General features: G+C 38.7%; 2 protein-coding genes across 2 annotated transcripts in view; both read left to right on the top strand.

Annotated features, from left to right (window-relative positions):
- The first annotated feature begins 944 nt into the window (after positions 1–944).
- Positions 945–14,951, top strand: LOC100954258 (zinc finger protein with KRAB and SCAN domains 8). The gene is made up of 6 exons (XM_012812778.2): positions 945–1,098; positions 8,791–9,282; positions 9,937–10,078; positions 12,499–12,590; positions 12,897–13,020; positions 13,946–14,951. The coding sequence occupies exons 2-6, from the start codon at positions 8,866–8,868 to the stop codon at positions 14,923–14,925; spliced, it is 1,755 nt and encodes a 584-aa protein (XP_012668232.1). The 5' UTR covers positions 945–1,098; positions 8,791–8,865; the 3' UTR covers positions 14,926–14,951.
- A 705-nt stretch (positions 14,952–15,656) lies between these two features.
- The window catches only part of LOC105888214 (piggyBac transposable element-derived protein 4-like), a 15,301-nt gene continuing 8,029 nt past the window's right edge, over positions 15,657–22,928 (top strand). Inside the window, 2 exon segments of the mRNA XM_023508103.1 lie at positions 15,657–15,673; positions 19,938–21,701. Of these exon segments, the coding sequence (XP_023363871.1) occupies positions 19,944–21,701 (1,758 nt within the window). The 5' untranslated portion in view covers positions 15,657–15,673; positions 19,938–19,943.

The following is a 22,928-nucleotide window of genomic DNA, read 5'->3' as shown; positions in this document are numbered from 1 at the left end:
GGTGCCTGTGGTCCCAGTTACTAGGGAGGCTGAGGCAGGAGACTTGCTTGAGCCCAGGTGTCTAAGGTTGCTGTGAGCTGTGATGCCACAACACTGTACCCAGGGGGACAGCTAGAGGCTCTGTCTCAAAAAAAAAAAAACAACAACAAAAATAAAAGACACTTCCCACAACCTCCAATCCTAAACTCCTACTTAGTCTGAAAAGCTAAAGGCTTTAATACAACAGGTATATAAAGAATGAACATAAATTTTGTTTCCTGAATTTTGTGGTATTAAAAGTAGGTTCTACTGGGCAGTGCCTGTGGCTCAAAGGAGTAGGCCACTGGCCCCACTTACCAGAGGTGGCAGGTTCAAACCCGGCCCCGGCCAAAAACTGCAAAAAAAAACCCCACAAACAATAAAGTGTACTATTCCTAGGTGTCATGCCATAGGGAATTCACAGAACTACGAACTATGGCAGGAATTCCTCAAGAAATTTGCAGTCTACGTGAGAGAACTGGATATATACAGCATTTATGCATTAAGAACAGTAAAACACAGGGTATCTAACAGGACCAAGTGCAAGTCCAGTTAATTAGCATCACAAAGATAACACAAAGTGCTCCCTCCTTCACTGCATAACCGGGTTCTTCCACTTCCCTGCCCAAGCCCCCGCCGGCCCGCACATCTGCCTCCAGGGGACCGTGACCCTTCCCCGCGCCAACCTGCGGATCAGGCCGGGCCTGCGACGCAAAGGGACCCCCAGGGTCCATCATTCCCAGGACGTCACTGTCCGCAGCAACCGCACAACCCTGAGACGCGCAGACGCGGCAAGAACCGAAGGTGCTGCGTACGGTGGGGGAGAATGGTTTGGGCCCGTCCGCTCCACGGGCCGACCATAGAGCTGTCAGACCTCCAGGATTCCTAGAGAGCTTCCGGAAGTGCCTTCGGAGCAGGATGCTTGCTGACCGGTGTTGTGCCTTCGCAGGTTTGGAAGTTAGTGGCTGGAAGGGTCTGGGCCGATTGCAGTTTTGTCTCCTTTTTTACCCGACCTTCCTCCGAGTCTGTCTTTCCTTTGCAGCCTGCTTTCCCCACCTCCGGCTGCCTTTGAGACTCACGGTGAGTACGGTCGTGCTGTGGACCGGAGGAAAGGGGACGCTTTGTGCCCGGGCCAGGCCGCAGCTGAGGACAGGCCTGAGGGGTCTGGAGGGGGATCCTGTGCGGTGGTTGGCGCCTCAGGCTGGAGGGCCCGATCAAGTTGCTGGTGCAGGCCGTCCCCGTATCCCCAAACTTTTTATGAAGAAACCTTTGAAGGTTCGCTTTCTTCATAGCTCATCATTTTATGGTATTATTTTTTAGTAGGTCCTGTTTTAAAATAGAGAACTGCCCCCCACTTTTTATCCAGCTGTTTCCACGGTCTGCATTGTTTTCACTTAGCACTATTTGGCGTTTCGGTCGCAATAAAAAAGATGTACATATTTTGCCCTTGGAAGCCTCAGTTCTTCGCGGACTTTTCTCTTTTTGCTATTAAGAGTTAATACCAAATTGTTGTTATTCTCCTTTTAGTGTATTCAGAGACTAGTGTGTTTACTAGATAATTGTAGAAAAGAAACTTTTTAAATTTCGGGGTAATATAAAATTCAACCTTATTAGAATAGTTTGCTTATTTCATTTATTAAAGATAACTAAAGTAGATGTTCGATCACTCTTTGGGAGGGTCCCTGTTTGGCAAAACTCATGTCAGTCATGAATAATTTTTGTCAAGCCACTTGACTGCCAACACCACCTTTAAAAAATTTGTTTGATTAGTTCAGTTGAATATATTTATGTAGCAGTCATTGTTGTAGCATTTACGTAGCTGTTGTGTATTTGTTTTGGTTAAGTGTAGAATGTGGTAGGATATTAAAAACCTCAACCTAATGCAATTTCAGATAACTAGAAAGTATAATATTTGAAACTTTTAAGTCCTGGAAAATAAATGTGTTTTTTGTGTTCAGTTCCTGAACAATTCTCAATTTAGATTTGATCTGAAGAAATATAAACAATTGTTGAAAAAAGAATACTTTAAAAGTTGAATTGTGCATCAATGTACACAGTTATAATTTAACAAAACCAAAACAACAACAACAAAAAGTTGAATTGTGAGCTGGGTGTGGTTGTAATCCTCACCTATAATCCTAGCACTCTGGGTAGCAGAGGATCGCTTGAGTTCAGGAGTCCCAGACCAGCTAGAGCAAGAGACCCGTATCTACTAAAAAATAGAAAAATTAGCCCAGCTTTGTTGCAGAGACCTGTAGTCCCAGCTACTCTGGAGGATGAGGCAAGAGTATCATTTAAACCAGTGAGTCTGAGGTGGCCATGAGCTAAGCTGAAGCCAGAGCACTCTTGCCTGGGTGTCAGAGTAAGATGCTGTCTCAAAAAAAAGAAAGAAAGAAAAGAAAAGAGTTGAGTTGTGCCTTCAGTCGTTCACAGCATTTGGATCTCATTTGAGATCCAGAAGAATTGTTAAAGGTTACCTACTTTAAACTTATGAATCAATAAACTTGAGTAGATGTTAAGAAAAATTACATAAGAATCAGTCCTTATCCACAAAGTGCTTACCAACTTAATACAAATATATACACACAAAACTTTTTGAGAGGAAGAGACATATTTATATGTATGATAAATCAGTTGACTGATTTTATACTTAATTATTTATAGATTGTAATTCTCACTGGCAGATTAGAGAGAAAAGAGATTAAAAAATGGAAAATTAACCACTAAAAAGAATAATCAAGCCTAGCCACTCTGGGAAGATGGGTCGATCTGTTGAGTTCAGGAGTTAGACACTAGCCTGAGAAAGAGCAAGACTCCATCTCTACTGAAAATAGAAAAATTAACTAGGCATTATGACAGGTGTGGGTAGTCCCAGCTACTTGGGAGGCTGAGGCAGGAGGATCCCTTGTACCCAGGATTTTGAGCTTGCTGTGAGCTAGTCTGATGGCAGAGCACTCTAGCCTGGGCAACAGAGTTAGACTCTGTCTCAAGATTAAGAAAAAAAAGAATAATCAAGATGGGGATGGACAAGACCTGTTGGCTACTTTGATACTATTTTTAACATATGATCAAACCTAATAATTAAGTGATCTCCATCAGTATCACTATTGAGACTTTATATCAATAATACAAAGTTCTTGAATGCTGCACACTTCTCACTAAAGTATTTTATAGCTAGTATTTGATATGGGTTGATTATAAGATGACTAGTTGTTCAGTAATTAACAGTGAACCTTGGCTTTAATGACATTTATAAGAAAAGATGGCAAGACTATAACTGTATAGCATCACATACTAAACAATTAGAACTTAGAATTCTTGTCCCATGGTGACAACCTTTAATTTTTTAGCATTAAACCACAAATAATTATTTTAAGAAAGTTTTAAAATTTTTTAAATTTTAATTGATTTTGAAAATTAAATTATTTTAAAATAAAATAACTTGTTTAAATTAAGACATCCATATCTATTCAAAATAAAATTGATTACCCTTTATCTCAAACCCTCTTATCCAAATCACATCCAAACAAAATCTCAACATCTTGTCCAAATTCACTTATCACCCAAATCTCAGTTTCTAGCAAATCCCACCACTTCTCTGTAATGTCCTAATCCATGAATTATACCCCTGACGTTAATTACTGTATTTATTTTTTTCCTAGCCACTAGACCACCAGGAATAATTGCTGCGTTTAACATTATCACTTGCTCCTTGGTTCTTCCAGTCAATAGTTTACTCCCTACACTGTTGTTCTTAGCCTTATTTAATGTTAAAGATAATTTTCAAATTCCCTTCCTTCCTGGCATTCTTGAATGGATTTTGGGCCTGTGAACTCTGCTGAATGTGAATGTAAAATTTTGTGGCTATAAGTACATACAGTTTGGTGTTTTCTTTGGATTAAAGAATATAAGCAAACCCCCATCCCCGCCCCCCCAAAAAAGAAAAATCCCTAAAAGGTGAAGAAACACCTCTTAGAAGATTCATATCAGGAAGTATATGTATGGTAATCTGATTTTCTTCCTAAGTGTGTATGTCTTTGTGGGCTATAGGTCTGTGCTGTGATCTTGACATTACTGTCCCTTGCCCAACTGTTTTGGTTATTCTGCCTTTGGTTATTGCTCTTCACCATTTTCTATGGTGTTACCTGAGATACAAAAAGAAAGGTTACCTCTGCAAACAAACTTTACAAGAAGGCCATGGCCACAGGCAGACATTTCCAATACTCTGCACAATATGATAAGTCCTATATTTGGGCCATGTAAAAAATACTTTGGTAGGAATGAGTACCTTAATCTTCTAGGGGTTGGGGGGTTAACATAGAAGACCTCATGAAAAAGGTAATAGGTAAGTTAGAGTTGGACTTGAATGGTTTCAGCTAGACCAGGCATTGACCATGGCATTGACACTTTGGGCCAAATTATTCTTTGTCATGGGGGGCTGTGTTGTGCCCTGTAGGATATTTAGTACTATCATGGCCTCTGCACTAGTCCTTCACATGTTGTCTCTGAGTGTCTTATCTCTATGCTCTTTTCCTTTTCTTAAAAGTATGCCAGTCAGAGTGGCGCCTGTGGCTCAAAGGAGTAGGGCACTGGCCCTATATGCCTGAGGTGGCAGGTTCAAACCCATCCTCAGCCAAAAACTGCAAAAAAAAAAAGTATGCCAGTCATACTGGATTAAGAACTCATTCTGTTCCAGTATACCTTCATTTTAAGTTGACGAAGTCTGTAAAGACCCTCTTTCCAAGTAAAGTCATCTTCACAGGTACCAGGTATGATTAGGACCTCAACATATCTTTGGGGAGGGCATAATTTTAACCCACAGCAATATTGTGGAAAATGAATGGGAGAAAAAGATAGCCAAAGATAAGAAGACCAGTTACTACTGCAGTTATAGGCAAAAGATATTTACACCAGGGAGAGAAAGTGTAGATGTTTATTTCTCAAGGACATGGGGAATTGGACTGTTTTTGGACTTTCAGTCTTGTTTCTAAACTTTACTTCTGTTTTTTTTTTTTTTGTGATTTTTGGCCGGGACTGGGTTTGAACCTGCCATCTCCAGCATATGGGGCCAGTCCCTACCTCTTTGAGCCACAGGCACTGCCCTCTAAACTTTACTTTTATAAGAAATATAGACACATTCTGTTGTAAGTATTGTAAATACAGCCCTCTATTGTTCTTTGATTCTATCAATGAGATAAAAGATACAGACTTCTGTTCATGGGAAAAATAACAATTAAGTTATGAAGTCAGAATTCTTTTGCAACTAATAATATACAGTTATGGAAAAAGTAAAGCAGTATATATTTATGTGGCAGAAGTATCAAATGAAAGAGAAGTAACTTCAAATTAGAGTCACCAGGAAAATATTTGTTATTTTTTTTATTTTTTGACACAGTCTCACTTGGTCGCCCTGGGTAGAATGCCATGGCGTTGTAGCTCGAAGCAACCTCAGACTACTGGGCTCAAGTGATCCATCTGCCTGAGCCTCCCAGAATGCTAGGCGTGAGCCACCACACCTGGTATCAGGAAGGGATTTTAAAGGCAACAATATTCTTAAAGACTCCCTCCTTTAATTAAGAATAGGTGGTTTATGGGCGGCGCCTGTGGCTCAAAGGAGTAAGGCACTGGCCCCATATACCAGAGGTGGTGGGTTCAAACCCAGCCCCAGCCAGGAAAAAAAAAAAGAATAGATGGTTTAGGCAATGATGAAAGAAGTCAGAGAAGAATTAAATAGAGAAATGTACTGTGTTCATGGAATGGAAAACTCAGTATTGTTAAAATATCAGTTGTTCCTAAACTGAGCCATAGATTCAACACAAATCCCATTCCAGGATTTTTTGTAGTTATGAATGAGCAGATTCTAAAATGTACGTCAAAAGGCAACAGAACTAGAAAACCCAAAACAATTTCAAAAACAAACAGGAAAATTGCAGGACTCACACTAACTGATATCAAGATACTAAAAGCCATTCACAGACTGGGCATAGTGGCTCATATCTGTTGTAATCCTAGCACTTGGGGAGGCTGAGATGGGAGAATTGGTTGAGGCCAGTAGTTAACAGACCAGCCTGAGCAAAAGCAAGACCCCATCTCTACAAAAAGTAGAAAATTAGTGGATATGGTGGTATGCAACTGTAGTCCCAGCTGCTGGGGAAGCTAAAACAGGCATATCACTTGAGCCCAGGAGTTTGAAGTTGTGGTGAGCTATGATGATATCATTGCATTCTAGCCCAGGTGATAGAATAAGACCCTGTCTCAAAATAAATAAATAATGACTGGGCACCTGTAGCTCAGTGGTTACGGCGCCAGCCACGTGCACCGAGGTTGGCAGATTCGAATCCGGCCCAGGCCAGCTAAAACAACAATGACAAATGCAACAAGAAAATAGCCTAACATTGTAGTAGGCACCTGTAGTCCCAGCTACTTGGGAGGCTAAGGCAAGAGAATCACTTAAGCCCAAGAGTTTGAGGTTGCTGTGAGCTGTGACACCAGGCACTCTACTGAGGCAACATAATGAAACTCTATGTTAAAAATAAATAAATAGATATAAAAGCCATGTAATCCAGACAGTTTGTGTTGGTGAAAGGATAGACATATAGGTCACAGGAACAAAATAAAGATTCCAGAAATAAACCGACATATACATATGGTCTTTTGAGAAAGGTAAAAAGACAATTCAGTGGATAAAAGATAATCCATTACACTCACAGTGTTAAAACACTTTGATGGCTATATGCAATAAAAAAAGAAACTCCATCTATACCTCATACTCTATAAAAATTAACTCAAAATAGCTTATAGACCTAAATGTAAAACCTAAAATTAAAACCTGTAGAAGAAAAGAGGAGAAAATCTTTGTTACCTTGATTCAAGCAAAGATTCTTAGATATGACACCAAGAGCATACTTCCTAAAAAAAAAAAAAAATTTCAAAAAACTATGAACCTCTGTTCTTCAAATGGTACTGTTTGAAGAATGAAAAAGAAGGAACTATTTTCAAATCTGTATCATATGGTACTTGTATCCAGAATGTATAAAGAACTCTCAAAACTTAACTTAAAAAAAAAAAAAAGGCAAAAGTTTTGGACAGATACTTAAAGAGAATATATGGATGATATATAAGCACATAAAAAGATGCTCAACGTTATTAGTAAGGAGATGCAAATTTAAACCATAAATGAGATGTTAAAACCATAATGACATACATTTACTACTTCTTACCTATTCGAATATCTAAAACCAAATCACATCAAGTACTGGTTAGGATGGGAGCAGCTGTCGCTTTCATATGTTGCTAGTGGAATACAAAGTGTGATAGCACTTTTGAAAACAGTTTGGCAGTCTCTTATAAAGTTATACAAACATGTATTTTATTATCTAGCAGTTTTACCGTTAAGTGCATACCAGAGTAAAGTGAAAACTATATCCACATTCTTCCTACTTTGTACCTGGAAAAAAATATATAAATAAAAACTATATAGTCATACAAAAACTCATATGTAGATGTTCACAGTGACTTTATTTGCAATCAAAAACTGAAAACAGCCTGAGCAAGAGTGAGATCCCATCTCTACTAAAAATACAAAAACTGCCTGGGTATAGTGGTGCATGCCTGAGGTCCCTTGGGCACTGATAAAAGAAGTCAGAGAAGAATTAAACAGTCTTAGCTACTTTGGGAGGCTGAAACAAAAGGATTGCTCTAGCCCAAGAGTTTGAGGATTCTGTGAGCTATGATACCACAGCACTCTACCCATGGTAAGAGTACCCATGGTACCCAGAGTGAGACTCTATTTCAAAAAGAAAGTGCAGTGCCTCTGGCTCAAAGGGGTAGGGCACTGGCCCCATATGCTGGAGGTGGCGGGTTCAAACCCAGCCCTGTCCAAAAACTGCAACCTAAAAACAACGCAGATATTTTTCAACTGAGGAATGGATAAACATTCTAAATGCCTTGGAGACGCTGTGCTCCAAAGGGAGTTCTTTGGTCCATAGTAGAAGAGCTTAGCCTTGAAAGAAGATGGAAACCACTGGTAGGATAAAGGAAGGTGTTGGGAAAGTTCTTGATAGTACCTTGAGTTAGATTGTATGCAAATTAGTCATTTGGTTGTTTTGTTTGTTTGTTGAGATAGGGTCTGTTTGTTACTCAGGCTGGAGTGCAGTGGTGTGATCATATCTCACTGCAGTCTCAAACTCCCGGGTTCAGGTGATCTTGCCTCAACCACCTAGGTAGCTAGGTCTACAAGTGCTTGCCATTTAGAGACAGAGTCTTACTATGTTGCCCAGGCTGGTCTCGAACTCCTACGTCAAGTAATATTCCCACCTCAGCCTCCCAAAGTGCTGGGATTACAGGTATAAGCCACTGAATTTAGCACTCATCTTTTGAACATGAGAGAGAAATTGAGAGCTGAAGTGTGTCGAAACAGTTTAGTGCAGCCACTAAAACATGTTTAAAAGGAGTTAAATGATTGGCACTGATGGCCAGCTGAGGTTAAACATAGCATTTCATTTAGTCTTAGACTTGACTTTGTTTAGCCATGTTCCTTATCCCCAAACATGGACTGTAGATGAAAGCAGAAAAAGGTTATTCCCTGGATGGGTTTGATATAACTGGCATGGCAGAAAGTTAAGGAAGTAAGGAGTTATTTCTGAAAGAGTGAAGAGGATCATTTAAATGGGTAAGCTATGAAGTCCATGTCATAGTGGAAAGCTTATTAAGCTGTCATAGTCTTAGGGTTTTTACTTGGTTTAACCTATTTATCATTTTCTCTTTCTGAAGAAAGAGGCTCTCGGAAGGTTCATAAGGAGATAAAGAAGGTAGTGGAAACACCTTACTGAGCTTTACAGGCTCTAAATGGCTGAAGAATCAAGAAAGCTTTCAGCTTCATGTCCACCAGATCAGACTCCTGAAGAGGACCTTGTAATTGTCAAGGTAGAGGAAGATCAAGGGTGGGACCAGGAATCTAGACTGCATGAAAATAACCCTCCTGGCCAAGAACTCTTCCGTCTGCGGTTCAGGCAGTTATGCTACCAGGAGACACTGGGACCCCGAGAAGCTCTGATCCAACTCCGGGCACTTTGCCATCAGTGGCTGAGGCCAGATTTGAACACCAAGGAGCAAATCCTGGAGCTGTTGGTGCTGGAGCAGTTCTTGACCATCCTACCTGAGGAGCTTCAGTCTCTGGTTAAGGAACATCAGCTAGAGAGTGGAGAGGAGGTGGTGACTCTACTAGAGGATTTGGAAAGACAGATTGATATACTGGGACGACCAGTAAGTAGAAAACATGAAGTGCATGCTGTGACTGGGAGTCCTGGATGCTGGGTAGAGGGGACATTGGCATCGTAGTGGGATAGCAAATGCTTAGTATCATTTTCTTTCAGATAAGGATGAAAATAGTTACAATATAATGTGGCTTATATTTATAGAGTTATTTTTATTTTTTAAGAGATACTAATCTTTTTTTTTCCAAAACATCCCTGCAACTATATTATTGCTCCTGTTTGCCACATGGGAACTTGAAGCCCAGGAGGGCTTAAATTGCTTTTTCAGGGACACCCAAATAATTAAAGACAGATTTAAGGTCATAACTCAGGCTTTCTAGTTCTTTATGAAAAGGTTTTTTTCATTGTATAGCACTACTTTAAGTTTCTATTTTTTATTCTTCTCTTCCTCTGCCTTGTGAGTATAGAATAATTCTGTATAGCAGGGAAGGGATTAACAGAAATACTTTCTTTCAATACTAAGCAGACATAATGCCTTTCTTTCTGTGCTAGTCTACATGTTTGTGTCCCTGCTGTCCCTAGGAAGTAAAAGAGATTTTGCCACTTCCTTCCTCAAGCATTTATTCCCATAGATGTGCTCTTGGTTGTTTTATGTTGTTTTTTCTCAAAAGGGATTCTTTGTACTCTGTCTCATTGTTTCCAGGTCCCAGCTCGTGTACATGGACATAGGGTACTCTGGGAGGAAGTAGTACATTCAGAATCTGCACCAGATGCTCCATGTACTCAGCTCCAGCCTGCGGCAATCCAATACAAATCTCCAGTGCCCCATGGACCACAAGAGAGAGGTGAGGAGCCAATTGTTACTGTTGAAGAGGGAGAAGTAGAAAGCAGAGAGTACATGTGGGATATCTGGAGAATCAGGAACTAAAATCTTGTTTATGTTCTAGTCCCAGTATCTGTGCTGAAATATTTATCTTGGCTTCAAACACAGACCATTTATCCCAGTAATAAATTTATGAGCAAGTGAAGGGATTTGGGGATTTTTGTGTATCAACACATTTCTGTGACCAAGTACATTTACAGCATAGACGTTTTTGAGGTTTTTCTGGTATCATCATACCACTTCATTTGTAAATATTTCAGTATGCATTTCCTCAGATAAAGACTTTTCATAGATAACCACAATCAATTTGTCACAATTAAGAAATACATATAAGGTTGGCTAGGCACAGTGGCTTATGCCAGTAATCCTAGTACTTTGGGAGGCCAAGGAGGGTAGATTGCTTTACCTCATGAGTTCAAGACCAGCCTGAACAAGAGTCAGACCTTCTTTTCTACTAAAAATAGAAAAACTAGCCAGGCATAGTGGCACATGCCTATAGTCCCAGCTACTTGGGAGGCTAAGACAAGAGGATCACTTGAGTCCAAGAGTTTGAGGTTGCTGTGAGCTAGGATGCCACAGCACTCTACCCAAGGCAACAGAGTGAGACTCTGTCTCAAAAAATACAAAAAGAAAGAAAGAAATACAACATTGTTATAATTCTAATCATAGCCACAGTTTATAATTTGCCAGTTGTCCCAATAGTGTTTTCTCTTGTCCAGAGTCTGGTCCAAGATCACACTTTGCCATGTTGTCATATCTCTTTCGTTTCCTTTAATTTGGTATAGTTCTTCAACTTTTCTTTGCCTCTCATGATCTTGACATTGTTGATGAATACAGGTGTTTTAATTTGTAGAATGGCTATGATTTGGGTTTGCATGATGTTTCTTCAGGTTTAGATTCAGGTTGTATGTATTTGTCAGGAGTACCTCACCCTGCCAAGTATGACCTAAAGCTCAACAAGTGATGTTATATTCCTTCTCAGGGGTACAACAGGAATTTGTCCTGTACTAATACTGTCTTTGATGACTTAGTTTTAGTGTTGCTAGGTTAATCATTGTGAAGTTACTATTTTTCCCATTGTGTTTAATAATTAGTGAGGAGATGCACTTGAGTCTCAAATATCCTAGACCTCATTAAACTTTTGTTGTTAAAACACTAGTTTTAGTATTCCTGGACGCTTGTTGATTAAATCATTGATTACAAAAATGGTTACAGGGCTGAGTGTGAGTGCTATAATTCTAGCACTCTGGGAGGCCAAGAAGGGCAGATTGCTTGAGCTCAGGAGTTCAAGACCAGCCTGAGCAAGAGACCCTGTCTATACTAAAAAAAAAGATAAAAGTAAAAAATTAGTCAGATGGCAGGTGCCTGTAATCTCCACTACTTGGGAAGCTGAGGCACAAGGATCACTTAAGCCCAAGAGTTTAAGGTTGCTGTGAACTATGATGACACCATGGCACTGAACCCCAGGGTGACAGAGTGAGACTCTGTCTCAAAAACAAAACAAAACAAAAAAAGATGGTTACAAAATAGTGATTTTTCTAACTCTTTCATTCTTTCTGCATTTGCTATTTATTATAAGGGAAAGTATTCCCTTTACCCCATTTTACTCTTAAATTTCTATTTCTGTCATAAATATTACGATACTGTCTTGTTTTAACGCGAAGTCATCAGAGGAGGCCTCTTCAGTCTGGGTCCTATGTCTTTTTCACATTTACCCATTAGTTTTTGTGAATTTTCTTACTACCTTGTAGCATACGATGTTCCAGTCTCATCTTCCCCCATATTTTGTGTTTTTTCACTTATGTGGTTGATTATAGTTTGTTTTATATGTATGAATTTTTGATATTTCTAAAGAAGTACAAAGAAACTTTCAATTAATAATATTCTTATCTAAACTCTTAATGTTTATTGCCTGAGACACAGTAATCTGTTATAATTTTGGTAATAAGCTATCTGATACCTATAGGAAGCAAATACCAGCAGCCATGGTAGACATTTCAGAAAGGTAAATGAGTTAATAGAGAAGATTTGTTCTTATATTCAGTTTGCCAACAGAGCAGAACCTAAAAAAATAACTGTACACAAGCACAGAGATAGAAACAATTTTGGCAATAGAGAAAAAACTGAAAAGTGATTCCTGTTAGGAAACCAGTATACTTTATGTTTTTGAGGTAACTTCTGGCTAAGTTAATAATATCAGAGTACAGATGTTTTGTGGGAACCATAGGTATAGGCACAGAATCCAAATCATCAGCACTTTGTATGCAAAGTCTTTGGCATACATAACTGCTGAAATACAAATAATTTAAAACAGGTAACTGCTGGCTTCCATAACCACAGGACAGGGCTGGTCTCACTTATAGCTCCTTTCTCCTCTCTTAGCCTTGTCTACTTCTCAGAGTTCTACCCCTTCCCAGAAAGGAAGTTCTGGAGACCAGGAAATGACAGCTACACTTCTCACAGCAGGTTTCCAGGTGAGTTGTACTCCTTCTCACTGAAACCTCATAGCTCTGCTCAGCCCTGTTTGTGGAATCTGTACCACATCTGGATTGTTCATGGTAGTACCTACCCAAGAATTTGCCTCAAATTCTTTTGCATAGAGATAGATTGATCCTGGATTTTCTCCAATCTAATGTATTTTCCTCTTCTTCCTGGTTATTTAGATCCCTTTAACACAGTACATTCCCATTTCTTGATCCTCTCCCAACACTGGTGGATCTCTCTAGGTTTGAGCTGTGGAACAGTCCCAGTGCCCAAATGGGGATCTTGTTGTGTTTCAGACTTTGGAGAAGATCGAAGACATGGCTGTGTCCCTTATTCGAGAGGAGTGGCTTCTTGATCCATCACAGAAAGATCTGAGTAGAGATAACAAGCCAGAGAATTACAGAAACATGTTCTCCCTGGGTAAGGAGAGCTGTGGTTATTATCATTTAAGATTTAAAAAAAAAAAAAAAAAATGAACTTTCTGAAAGATATAGTTTAAATTCAACAGTGGGATACAATGTTGAGATTTCTTAACAAAACTTTTGTTTTTCAATCCAGAGCTTCCTTACAGTTTGTACCTGGCTATTGGTCTGTTTGCCAGTTGGAAATTGACATCTCTCTAGTGCTTTCCAAGTTCACACATTTTTTCTTGCAGTTCCTACAGGATCCTTACTTAGTTTTTTCTCATATAAGCCTATTGTGCCTCCTTTTTTTTTTAAAAGACAATATCATTCTGTTGCCTGGGCTAGAGGGCAGTGGTGCTGTCATAACTCACTATATGGTAACCTCAAACTCTTGGGCTCAAGTGATCCTCTTGCCTCACCCTCCAAGTAGGTAGGACTACAGGTACATGTTACCACATCTCTATTTTTTTTATAGAGACAGGGTCTTGCTATGTTGCCCAGGCTGGTCTCAAACTCCTGGCCTCAAATGATCTTCCCACCTCAGCTTCCTAAAGTATTAGGATTACAGGTGTGGACAACCATACCTGGCTGTGCCTCCCTTTAAATGACTGAAATACCTATTTCTATCCTAGTCATTAGTTCTTTTAGTTCCATATTCCTTCCCATCTCCCAACTTCCACTTTATCTCATATGATTCCTTCTTGGTTTTACTTCCCTTTCCAGTAACCTTATTTCATGGTACCACTTTCCCATTTGGCCTATACTACTTCTGTCTGACCCTGCTTATATTTCCCCTATTAAGAAACAATTTTAGGGACAGCTTTGTGTTTACTTATACCTGTTTCATGTGTATTTTCCTTTTCCTCTATCTTTATTTCCTTTCTCCTAGCACAAAAATAGGAAGTAACATTGGCTTGATGTTTATTACATTTTTATTTCAGGTGGTGAGAACAGGAATGAGAACAGGGAATTAGCTTCGAAACAGGTAATATCTACTGGAATCCAACTACACGGAGAGACAGCTGCCAAATGCAACGGGGATGTTATCGGGGGTCTTGAGCATGGAGAAGCCCGAGATCTTCTGGGCAGATTAGAGAGGCAGCGGGGAAATCCCACACAAGAGAGACGACATAAATGTGATGAATGTGGGAAAAGCTTTGCTCAGAGTTCAGGCCTTGTTCGCCACTGGAGAATCCACACTGGGGAGAAACCCTATCAGTGTAATGTGTGTGGTAAAGCCTTCAGTTACAGGTCAGCCCTTCTTTCTCATCAGGATATCCACAACAAAGTAAAACGCTATCATTGTAAAGAGTGTGGTAAAGCCTTCAGTCAGAACACAGGCCTGATCTTGCACCAGAGAATCCACACTGGGGAGAAGCCATATCAGTGCAATCAGTGTGGGAAGGCTTTCAGTCAGAGTGCGGGCCTTATTCTACACCAGAGAATCCACAGTGGGGAGAGACCCTATGAATGTAATGAGTGTGGGAAAGCTTTCAGTCATAGCTCACACCTCATTGGACATCAGAGAATCCACACTGGGGAGAAGCCCTATGAGTGTGATGAGTGTGGGAAAACCTTCAGGCGAAGCTCACATCTTATTGGCCATCAGAGAAGTCACACTGGGGAGAAACCCTACAAATGCAATGAGTGTGGGAGGGCTTTTAGTCAGAAGTCAGGCCTTATTGAACATCAGAGAATCCACACTGGAGAAAGACCTTATAAATGTAAAGAATGTGGGAAAGCTTTCAATGGGAACACTGGTCTCATTCAACATCTGAGAATCCATACAGGGGAGAAACCCTATCAATGTAATGAATGTGGGAAAGCCTTTATTCAGAGGTCAAGTCTCATTCGACATCAGAGAATTCATAGTGGTGAAAAATCTGAATCTATAGGAGTTTATGAAAAGCTTCAGTCATAGTCTGAGCTTTATTCAGCATTAGAGAAACCATGCACTGGTAAGAGGTGTTTACTAAAAAGGCAGAAAGTTTGTCATCATTGCAATTTTATTGCTGGAATCTCTAGTAGTGGCAGTTAGAATAGCTCTTTAGTAGTTTGGGCCCTGTGCCTTGCTGCTAGTTGATTAGCTTGACTGTCTTTGGGGTATCTGGTAGAGTGGAGCTCCTGATGGCCTAATTTATCCTTTAGAAATTTAAAATAGCATTAGAGCAAGTTGCCTGTCATGACTTGAGGCATGTGCCTCAAGTTTGTATTTTGGGTGAGTAGCTATAGGTTTGAGAGGCTGCTACTCCTAGATCCTCCTCTTCTTCCCATCTCCTATGATCTCCTTTTCCCATTTATTCCCCTTCAGGTGCCCTTGTACTCCTAATCTGATCTAAGAAGCTGCTCTAGAATCCAAAGCAGCCTCTATGTGAAACTTATATTTGTATTTAGCTTTCTAAGATCCTAGTTCTAGGAAAATTTTTATAGACATTTATGCTTAATGTGCATTTTTTTATTCTAATGTTCCTTCTAGTTGGTGGAAATCCATATTCCCATGCAAACTCAGAGTGCTATATTTTTAACAGCACTCAAGCATTTTACTTTGTATATCTCCTTTACTGACTTCATCAGTCATTGAGCATCCATACATATTCTTCACCAGTCCCAGTATCAGCAAAAGAAGTGGACACATTAGTGATGGTTGTGGGAATGATACAGAAAAAGAGGTGAGTGGAGACTTAGCCCAGTTTTTCTTGAGCTTGGATAGTTGTATCTTTTGGTGATTTCTGACTCTCCCTCCACCTCCCTACCAGACTCTATGATATAAAGATATTTGCATATTTGCATTATCCTAGTCATGGCATCAGATGGAAGGAGGAGACAGAGGTGCTTGAAGACATAAAAATCCTTCTAATGTATTTTAATTGCTTTAGGCCCATTATAGTACTGCTCTCAGGTTCCTATGAGCCTACACAAGCTCCCTGAATTGTGGGAGTCACTCTTGTCATTACCTTGGACCCATGTCCTTAGATAGTCTTAGCACCTCACTCATTGTTTTTCATCTAGTTCTTGCTGTCAACTTATATCACTTTAATATCCACAGTGGTAAGCTGTCATAATACCTTACCTCACAATTCCTCATTTTTGTGAATTCTGATGCACTCTGTCTATAATCCATGAATGTAAACTACCAACAAAAACAAACTATTAAACTGATCATCACCAGGCACTATATTTAATCTTTTAGACTTTCAGTATACCAAGAATACTATGTAAAGTAATGAGACTAGTTTAAACTAACATGTCAGAATTTATGCATCTAAGTAGGTTGTCTTTTAAATGAGATAGTACTTGTTATTCCAAAATACTATTCTAGTAGTGCTACTGATCCTCCAAATATTTGGAATACTCTTAGAATTGCCATTTAATAAACCATAAAGAAAACCCTATATTACTCTCATACACATTTCATTTTGACTATATGATTATTCACCAGACTTAGGATTGAATAACTTTTGACTGTGCAAAATTAACCCTCAAACTCAAAATTGATTCCTATTCAGAAGAAAATTGTATAGATTCTAATGAAAACTCCAGTATTTCACATGGAAATTATCCTGGAAAGGGATAACACTTAATCATTTTATGATTGATGAGTTAAAGAAATTAGTCATAAAATCTTACCTCATAGAGGTCCACCTTTCGGATCATAAATTTCTTCCCTGTAATATCCCTTTTTTTTTACCTCCCTATGGCCCACTTTGACCAACAGCATCAAGCTTGTCTACATCTATTTCATTCAGCCATTGGTAAAAGAAGCCATCATCACTTGTCATCTTGGTTTGCAACAGTCTTTTCCATTGTCCTTTGTTTTCTTATCCTCCCCCTTTTCTTTTTTTGACCTATAGGTTACCATTCCTAATCCCCTTGTACTTGAAATTTCAAGAAACTAGAAACAAGTAAATCTGGTTGTATCTAGGTCCTTGCTCTCTGTTTCAGTTGTGCCTTACCCTCTTTAAGATAATGACCCTACCTGGGGCCAGTGCTACCTTATATGCAGATATTACATATGAGGGCTACATTGTCAGAGGGAAAATACATGTGTGTGCATGTATGTGTACACACACTTCTCCCATATGCTTTAGAGAAACACTTGCCTTCTATTCCAGTGAAATGCTCTGTTAGTAGAGCAATGTATTGAAATGTCTGTAGATACATAAGCTAATGTCTTTTTATGCATCAGTATCCAGAGTAACATGTACCAGATTACTTAAATCTCAGATTACTAAACATCTGGCAGAAATTCAAAGAAATGAGTATGTATAGAAATATTCCTGTAATGCTGATGTGAAAAAAGACTTGTTTCTTGAAAAATTATCAAGGATAATTCAGCTATCTAAAAAAAATAGCCAAGTGGTATAAGATAATAGAAAAGGCTATAATTCTTTTGAGGACATAAATAAAAGTCCTTTCTAGTCTCAAGTTCTCACACCTAGCATTATTGATCAGTCACTATGACATTATTTTGAACTCTGAGCTGAATGACACACATTAAAGCTCCTTTATCCCACAGGTATCTGAAGTAACTACTCAACTTTGTTCTCCCAGCCTCAACTTCTTGTTTTAGGACCTGGCACAATAAGGCAGTTCTCCATTACTCTTTTGCCATACAACATAGTCATAGAAGAGGTATCTTAGATTTTAAAGATTTTGTCCATGGTACAAAGTGGCAGTACTAGAGTGTGGTGGTTGGTTCCCATACAGAGCATTTAGCTTTACTCTTACTTGTGAATCTCCAAATAATAGTTGACATTTATTGATTACTTGTTGTGTGCCAAATCCTATATTAAGCATTTATCATGCTTCTCATAGGTATTATTATTTTATCCCCCATTTTATAGATGAGAAAACTAAGGCTTACAGAGTTGAGTGGGTTGATCAATATCACACAACCAGTAATTGATAGAACAGATCTAAACTTACACAGTCTGATTCTAGAGCCTCTACTCTGAGCACTGTGCTATGCTATCTATGATGAACACCATAATTCTGGCCAGCTATTTAAAAATATGTATCCCTGCTCATGAGAGGTACTGGGAAAGAGAATGTGCAATATAGTGCAAATCCATTACAATTACTTGAAAATTGGTTGAAAATGCCATTGGGATTATAATTATATCATTTTTAAATGTTGATGCTTTGTAGTATTAGAAAGCTGATTTATACAAATAAAATATGTTTAAACAGTAACTAGGAAGATATGGTAATAATAACTTACAGATTCAAATACATTTTTCTCTAAACTGCTTAAGGGAAAGTAGAATTGTTGAGAGAAATTAAGTATCCATGTACCAGGCAAGGCTGATGGGCATTTAGAATGATAGTAGTAGTTTGTCTACAGCCTAAAATGTGAAAAACCGTCAATCTCATTGCCCATTTCTAAATATTCTGTTTCTCCTCTTTCACTTTTGGCTTGTCAAACATGTCATCTATTTTTCAGCCCCATTTTCTTATTAATCTCTTCTAAAAATTTCTCTTTAACTGGCTTTCGTATTCAGCATTCCAGTGAAATGTCCTTAGAAGCACTTTTTCTAGTCTTATCTTTCTTGATCTTATTTATGTTTCATATTGTTGAATTACCTGTGCACTTCAGGAACTCTTTTCTCTTTAGGCTTATGGGATCTTTTTCAGTCACTTCTCTACAATATCTGGCTTTTCTTTATTGGTCTTTTTTCCTCCTCCTTTCCACTGAGAATAATCTCCATGTTTTATTCTCACTCATTACTTTTTCTGTACTTTTATTTATCCATTTTGATTGTTTATACTATTTTCTGCATTTGAGTATTACACAACTTGGTATTTGAAAACAGAACTCATCACTATATGCTCCCTGCCCCCATTTTCTTTTTAAATGGGCATCATTGCTTAACTACTTTACCCTGAAGAGACTCACTACCCTTCATATTTTTATCTCAACTTTGGAGTTATCTTTTCATTTGTTCTGCCCTCTCTTATCCATGTCCAAAGTTTGCTGTCAATCCAGTTCTTACTGAATCTTCTTCCTGAGGTGAGGTCTCCCAGTTTTACCCTTCCATTATAGCTTTTGGTGTAGATCTGCATCGTATAAAGTGCAAGTTACTATAATTCTTTTTTCCAATTTTCTTGCTCTCAGGATCCCCATCTTATATAAAGTTTCCGAGGTGCTCCTCCTCGAACTCCATTTTCACAATGCCTCATTTTCAATCAATGTAATGTATAGTATGACAGCAAATAATTCCCGTCAGAGCAGTAGTGTTCCAAGTTCTCCATTACCTTGTCCTCCATGCTTCTATGCTTAACACATTGACTGCCACACTAGAAAAAAATTTTTTTCCTTGGGGCCAATGTTTTATTACAAAAATAGAAGAAAATCTATGAAAACAAAATGATCCTTCCTAATTTAATGAAAAATTGTTATTTTTTTGTTTTCTGCGCATGAGTTATACGTAACTCATGTGGCACTACATTTGGTTTTTACACTGCATGCCATGTGGAATTGTGACTCGTGAAGCTTATTGAATTTGTTTCTGAGAATTGAGTCTTGTCATTCCATCAGTATTTAGTGGTTTATAGAGTGGACCTTAAGTGGTCCTACATGACGACATCTGAGTAATACCCCCTAAGTATGTGCAACAATATCATGTCACCGCATACTATCTCATTGATTTCATTCAAAGAGCCATCAGGCAAACATTGAAGGCAAAATGTGCAATCAAAAGTTACGGCTAATTGGAGAACACAGTCCAGCACTTATTGGGCGGGCCAGCAGGAACAGGGCAACATGAGGTGGGGGAGACTTGCGGATTGACAGCGAAAACAATGAGCAGAGGTTTCACAGCGCCCAGGCATGCTATGGACCTTCCTGCCTATCCACCAGTTCTACTTTAGTATAGCTTCTGTGACCAGAGCTGTGATCATCACATAAGTTTAATTTGCATTTTTCGTTCTCAGGAGAAAATGTCTAGAGAAAATGAGCGTAAGGACTTGTTGGAGGAAATGGTGAACGAAGTTTTGGACATGAGTGATGAAGATGTTGATCTATTTAGTGATGATTCAGAGGAGAATCATCCTAGTGGAGATAGTGGGGACAGTTCTGATAGCAGTTGCAGCCCACCGAGAAAAACTAGAAGAACAACATTACATACAGAGCTTTCCAGTGGGGAAGGTTGTTCAAAATCTATTACTGACAGAATCAAATCAGTTGTAGCCAATTTCAGTGAGAGTGATTCTTCATCAGATGTTTCTGAAGAACCTGTAGTGACTAGTGTAAATTCTCTGACTTGGGGTCCAGTTTCAGGGAGTAACATGAAGATTTTTGACTTTGTTGAAAATAACCCTGGTGTTCCAAACGAAATTGCAGTAAATCTCCATGAAAAAACACCTTATGATTTTTTCAAATTCTTCATAACAGATGATGTTATTGACTACATGGTGAAGGAAACTAATATCTACGCAAGTCAGACTTTACAGAAGGGTAATATCAAACCCCACTCCCGACTTAAAAAGTGGTATGATGTAACTTCTCAAGAAATGGAACGATTCTTAGGTGTCTTGCTTTGGATGGGCCTTAGCAAGAAGCCAAGACTTCCACACTATTGGTCAAAGAACATTTTGTATGACAATTCAGTGAAAAAGCTTATATCACGAAACCGCTTTGAAATGCTTCTGAGAATGTGGCATTTCTCCAACAATGAAGAATGTCCTCCTGGTGACCGTCTCTTCAAGATCCAGCCACTTCTTGATCGTCTTCTTGAAAGGTTTCAGATTGCTATAGTTCCAGATAAGGAAATCTGTATTGAGGAAACTGTGGTACCATTTCGTGGACATCTGAGTTTCGTAGAGTACATAAAAAACAAACGCCATAAATTTGGAATAAAACTTTTCAAACTTTGCCTAAGGGACAGTTACACCTGGAATGTGAAAATTTATTGTGGGAAGGAAGCAAAATCTGGCGTTCCTGTTTCATCCTCAATTGTCATGAAGCTAATAGAAGGTTTACTAGATAGTGGACGTGTTTTATATACTGATGGCTACTACACCAGCATCCATCTAGCTCATCAACTCCTTGAGCGTGCTACGTATCTGGTGGGCACACTAAGAAGTAACAGGAAACTAAACCCACCAGATGTAGTAAAGACAAAGCTGAACAAGAATGAAGTAATTGCTCGAGAAAGTGACACAGGAGTCATTGTCCTCAAATGGAAGGATAAGAGAGATGTATTGATGCTAAGTACTATGCATGGAAAAGACACTAAAGGAGTTGAAACAAGAAAAGGTGTTGTAGAGAAACCACATATGTTCGTAGATTATAATAATTCAAAGACGTTCAGTGGCCTCTCAGATCAACTGAAGTCATATTCATGTTCTTTGAGACATGGCATAAAGTGGTTCAGAAAATTAGCAATAGAGCTAATCACTGAATTAGCTTTGGTGAACTCACTTGTTCTCTACAGACTTGTGAACAAAAAGAAGATCTCAATCACAAAATTCAAAGAACAAGTCTGTCTAAAACTGCTCCAGACAGATGAAACACGTATTGCAGTGCCGTTGCTCCCGTCGCCAACTGTGACTTGTTCTCTCACAAACATGGGCTCTGCCAGAAGAAGATGTACTGTGTGCTATGAAAAAACACAAGCTGAGAAAGGACGTGAATATGCCATGAAAAGATGTAAACAGACAGCATGGAAATGCAGCAAATGTAATGTGTACTTTTGTGTAGAATGTTTTTTCCTAAAACATACATTAATAAAAAAGTAATACAAAAACTTGAAAATTAGTGATATAAAATGTGAAAACTTGAAAAATAGTTGATAAGGGTAAAGTATTTTTCTTGACTTCTCAGGCTTAAGTGTAATTTTAAGGTAAACAAATAGAAAAATGAAATTTATTGATTTTTATTCCTTTAATCCACATTTTTAGAATTAAATTGTCACTATTAATAGGAACAATAAGTACATCAACAAGTAAGATTTTTTCATGAACCAACCACATGGTTTTTGCCCAGTGGGCCATCCATCATGTAACGTGTATGCTACAGCATGGCAGTGTAAGTTGCCTGCTTACCCTGCTGCTCCCAAGGTCAAAAGATGTGTGAGTTACATGTGCTTCATGAGGCCCTGTGCTCAAAACTAGTGTGAGTTAAATACAACTCGCATGGCAGTTAATGTGTTAATCTGCCTCAGCCTTCATTATTCTGTAGTATATTCACCATGATTCATCACATTCAAACTTCGATAGCCTTCTACTATTGTCTTATGAGCCCTTGCCTCTGTGCCTTTCTCCTGGTATTCTTTTTGCTTAGATTTCTCTTTGGTTCCAGGTCATGTTCATCACTGCCTTCAAAGTCTAGCTTTCTTTATCTTCAGAGTGAGTGCTCCCTGGTTGACTTCACCTCATACTGAGACCTTCATTATTCTGTGCTGCACTTCCTTTTGGGTTTGTATGTGGTCCATGCCCTTACTAATAATATTGCTTTGTAATCATTTTCTAGCAGTCTATATTGTAGTTTCACATTTGTATTTATTTTCAAAATTAAACTGTAAGCTCCTTGAGGGCAGGAATAATAACTTTTACATTTGTATCTCTGCACCCCCGAGTGCCTAGTACAGTGCTGAGCACATATGGGTGTTTAATAAATGCTTCTTGAATTGTTGTGTGGCTTATTTATGGTGTTGTCTACAGAAATTTTTAAGCTGTTTTCAAGGTTATCTCTTAACCACTTCATGCATTCAAAAAAATACAGACTTATTTTTTTCCTTCTCTTGCTACCTTGTTTCAGGATCTACCTTTACTTGAGTAAGGCAAAAAAAAAAAAAAAAAATCCAACTTTTGGAGAGTATTGTGAAAATATGAAATTCTCCATTTGTTTGATCAGACTTTTTTTTATGGTAAAGAAAGAATAGGAAACAACGCTATTAAGGTTATGGTTATGGCTCGGCGCCT

This window comes from Otolemur garnettii, unplaced genomic scaffold, assembly GCF_000181295.1.
Source record: "Otolemur garnettii isolate 467f Iridium unplaced genomic scaffold, OtoGar3 scaffold00223, whole genome shotgun sequence".
Taxonomy (NCBI): Eukaryota; Metazoa; Chordata; class Mammalia; order Primates; family Galagidae; genus Otolemur; species Otolemur garnettii.
This window is presented reverse-complemented; position numbering and strand designations above follow the sequence as displayed.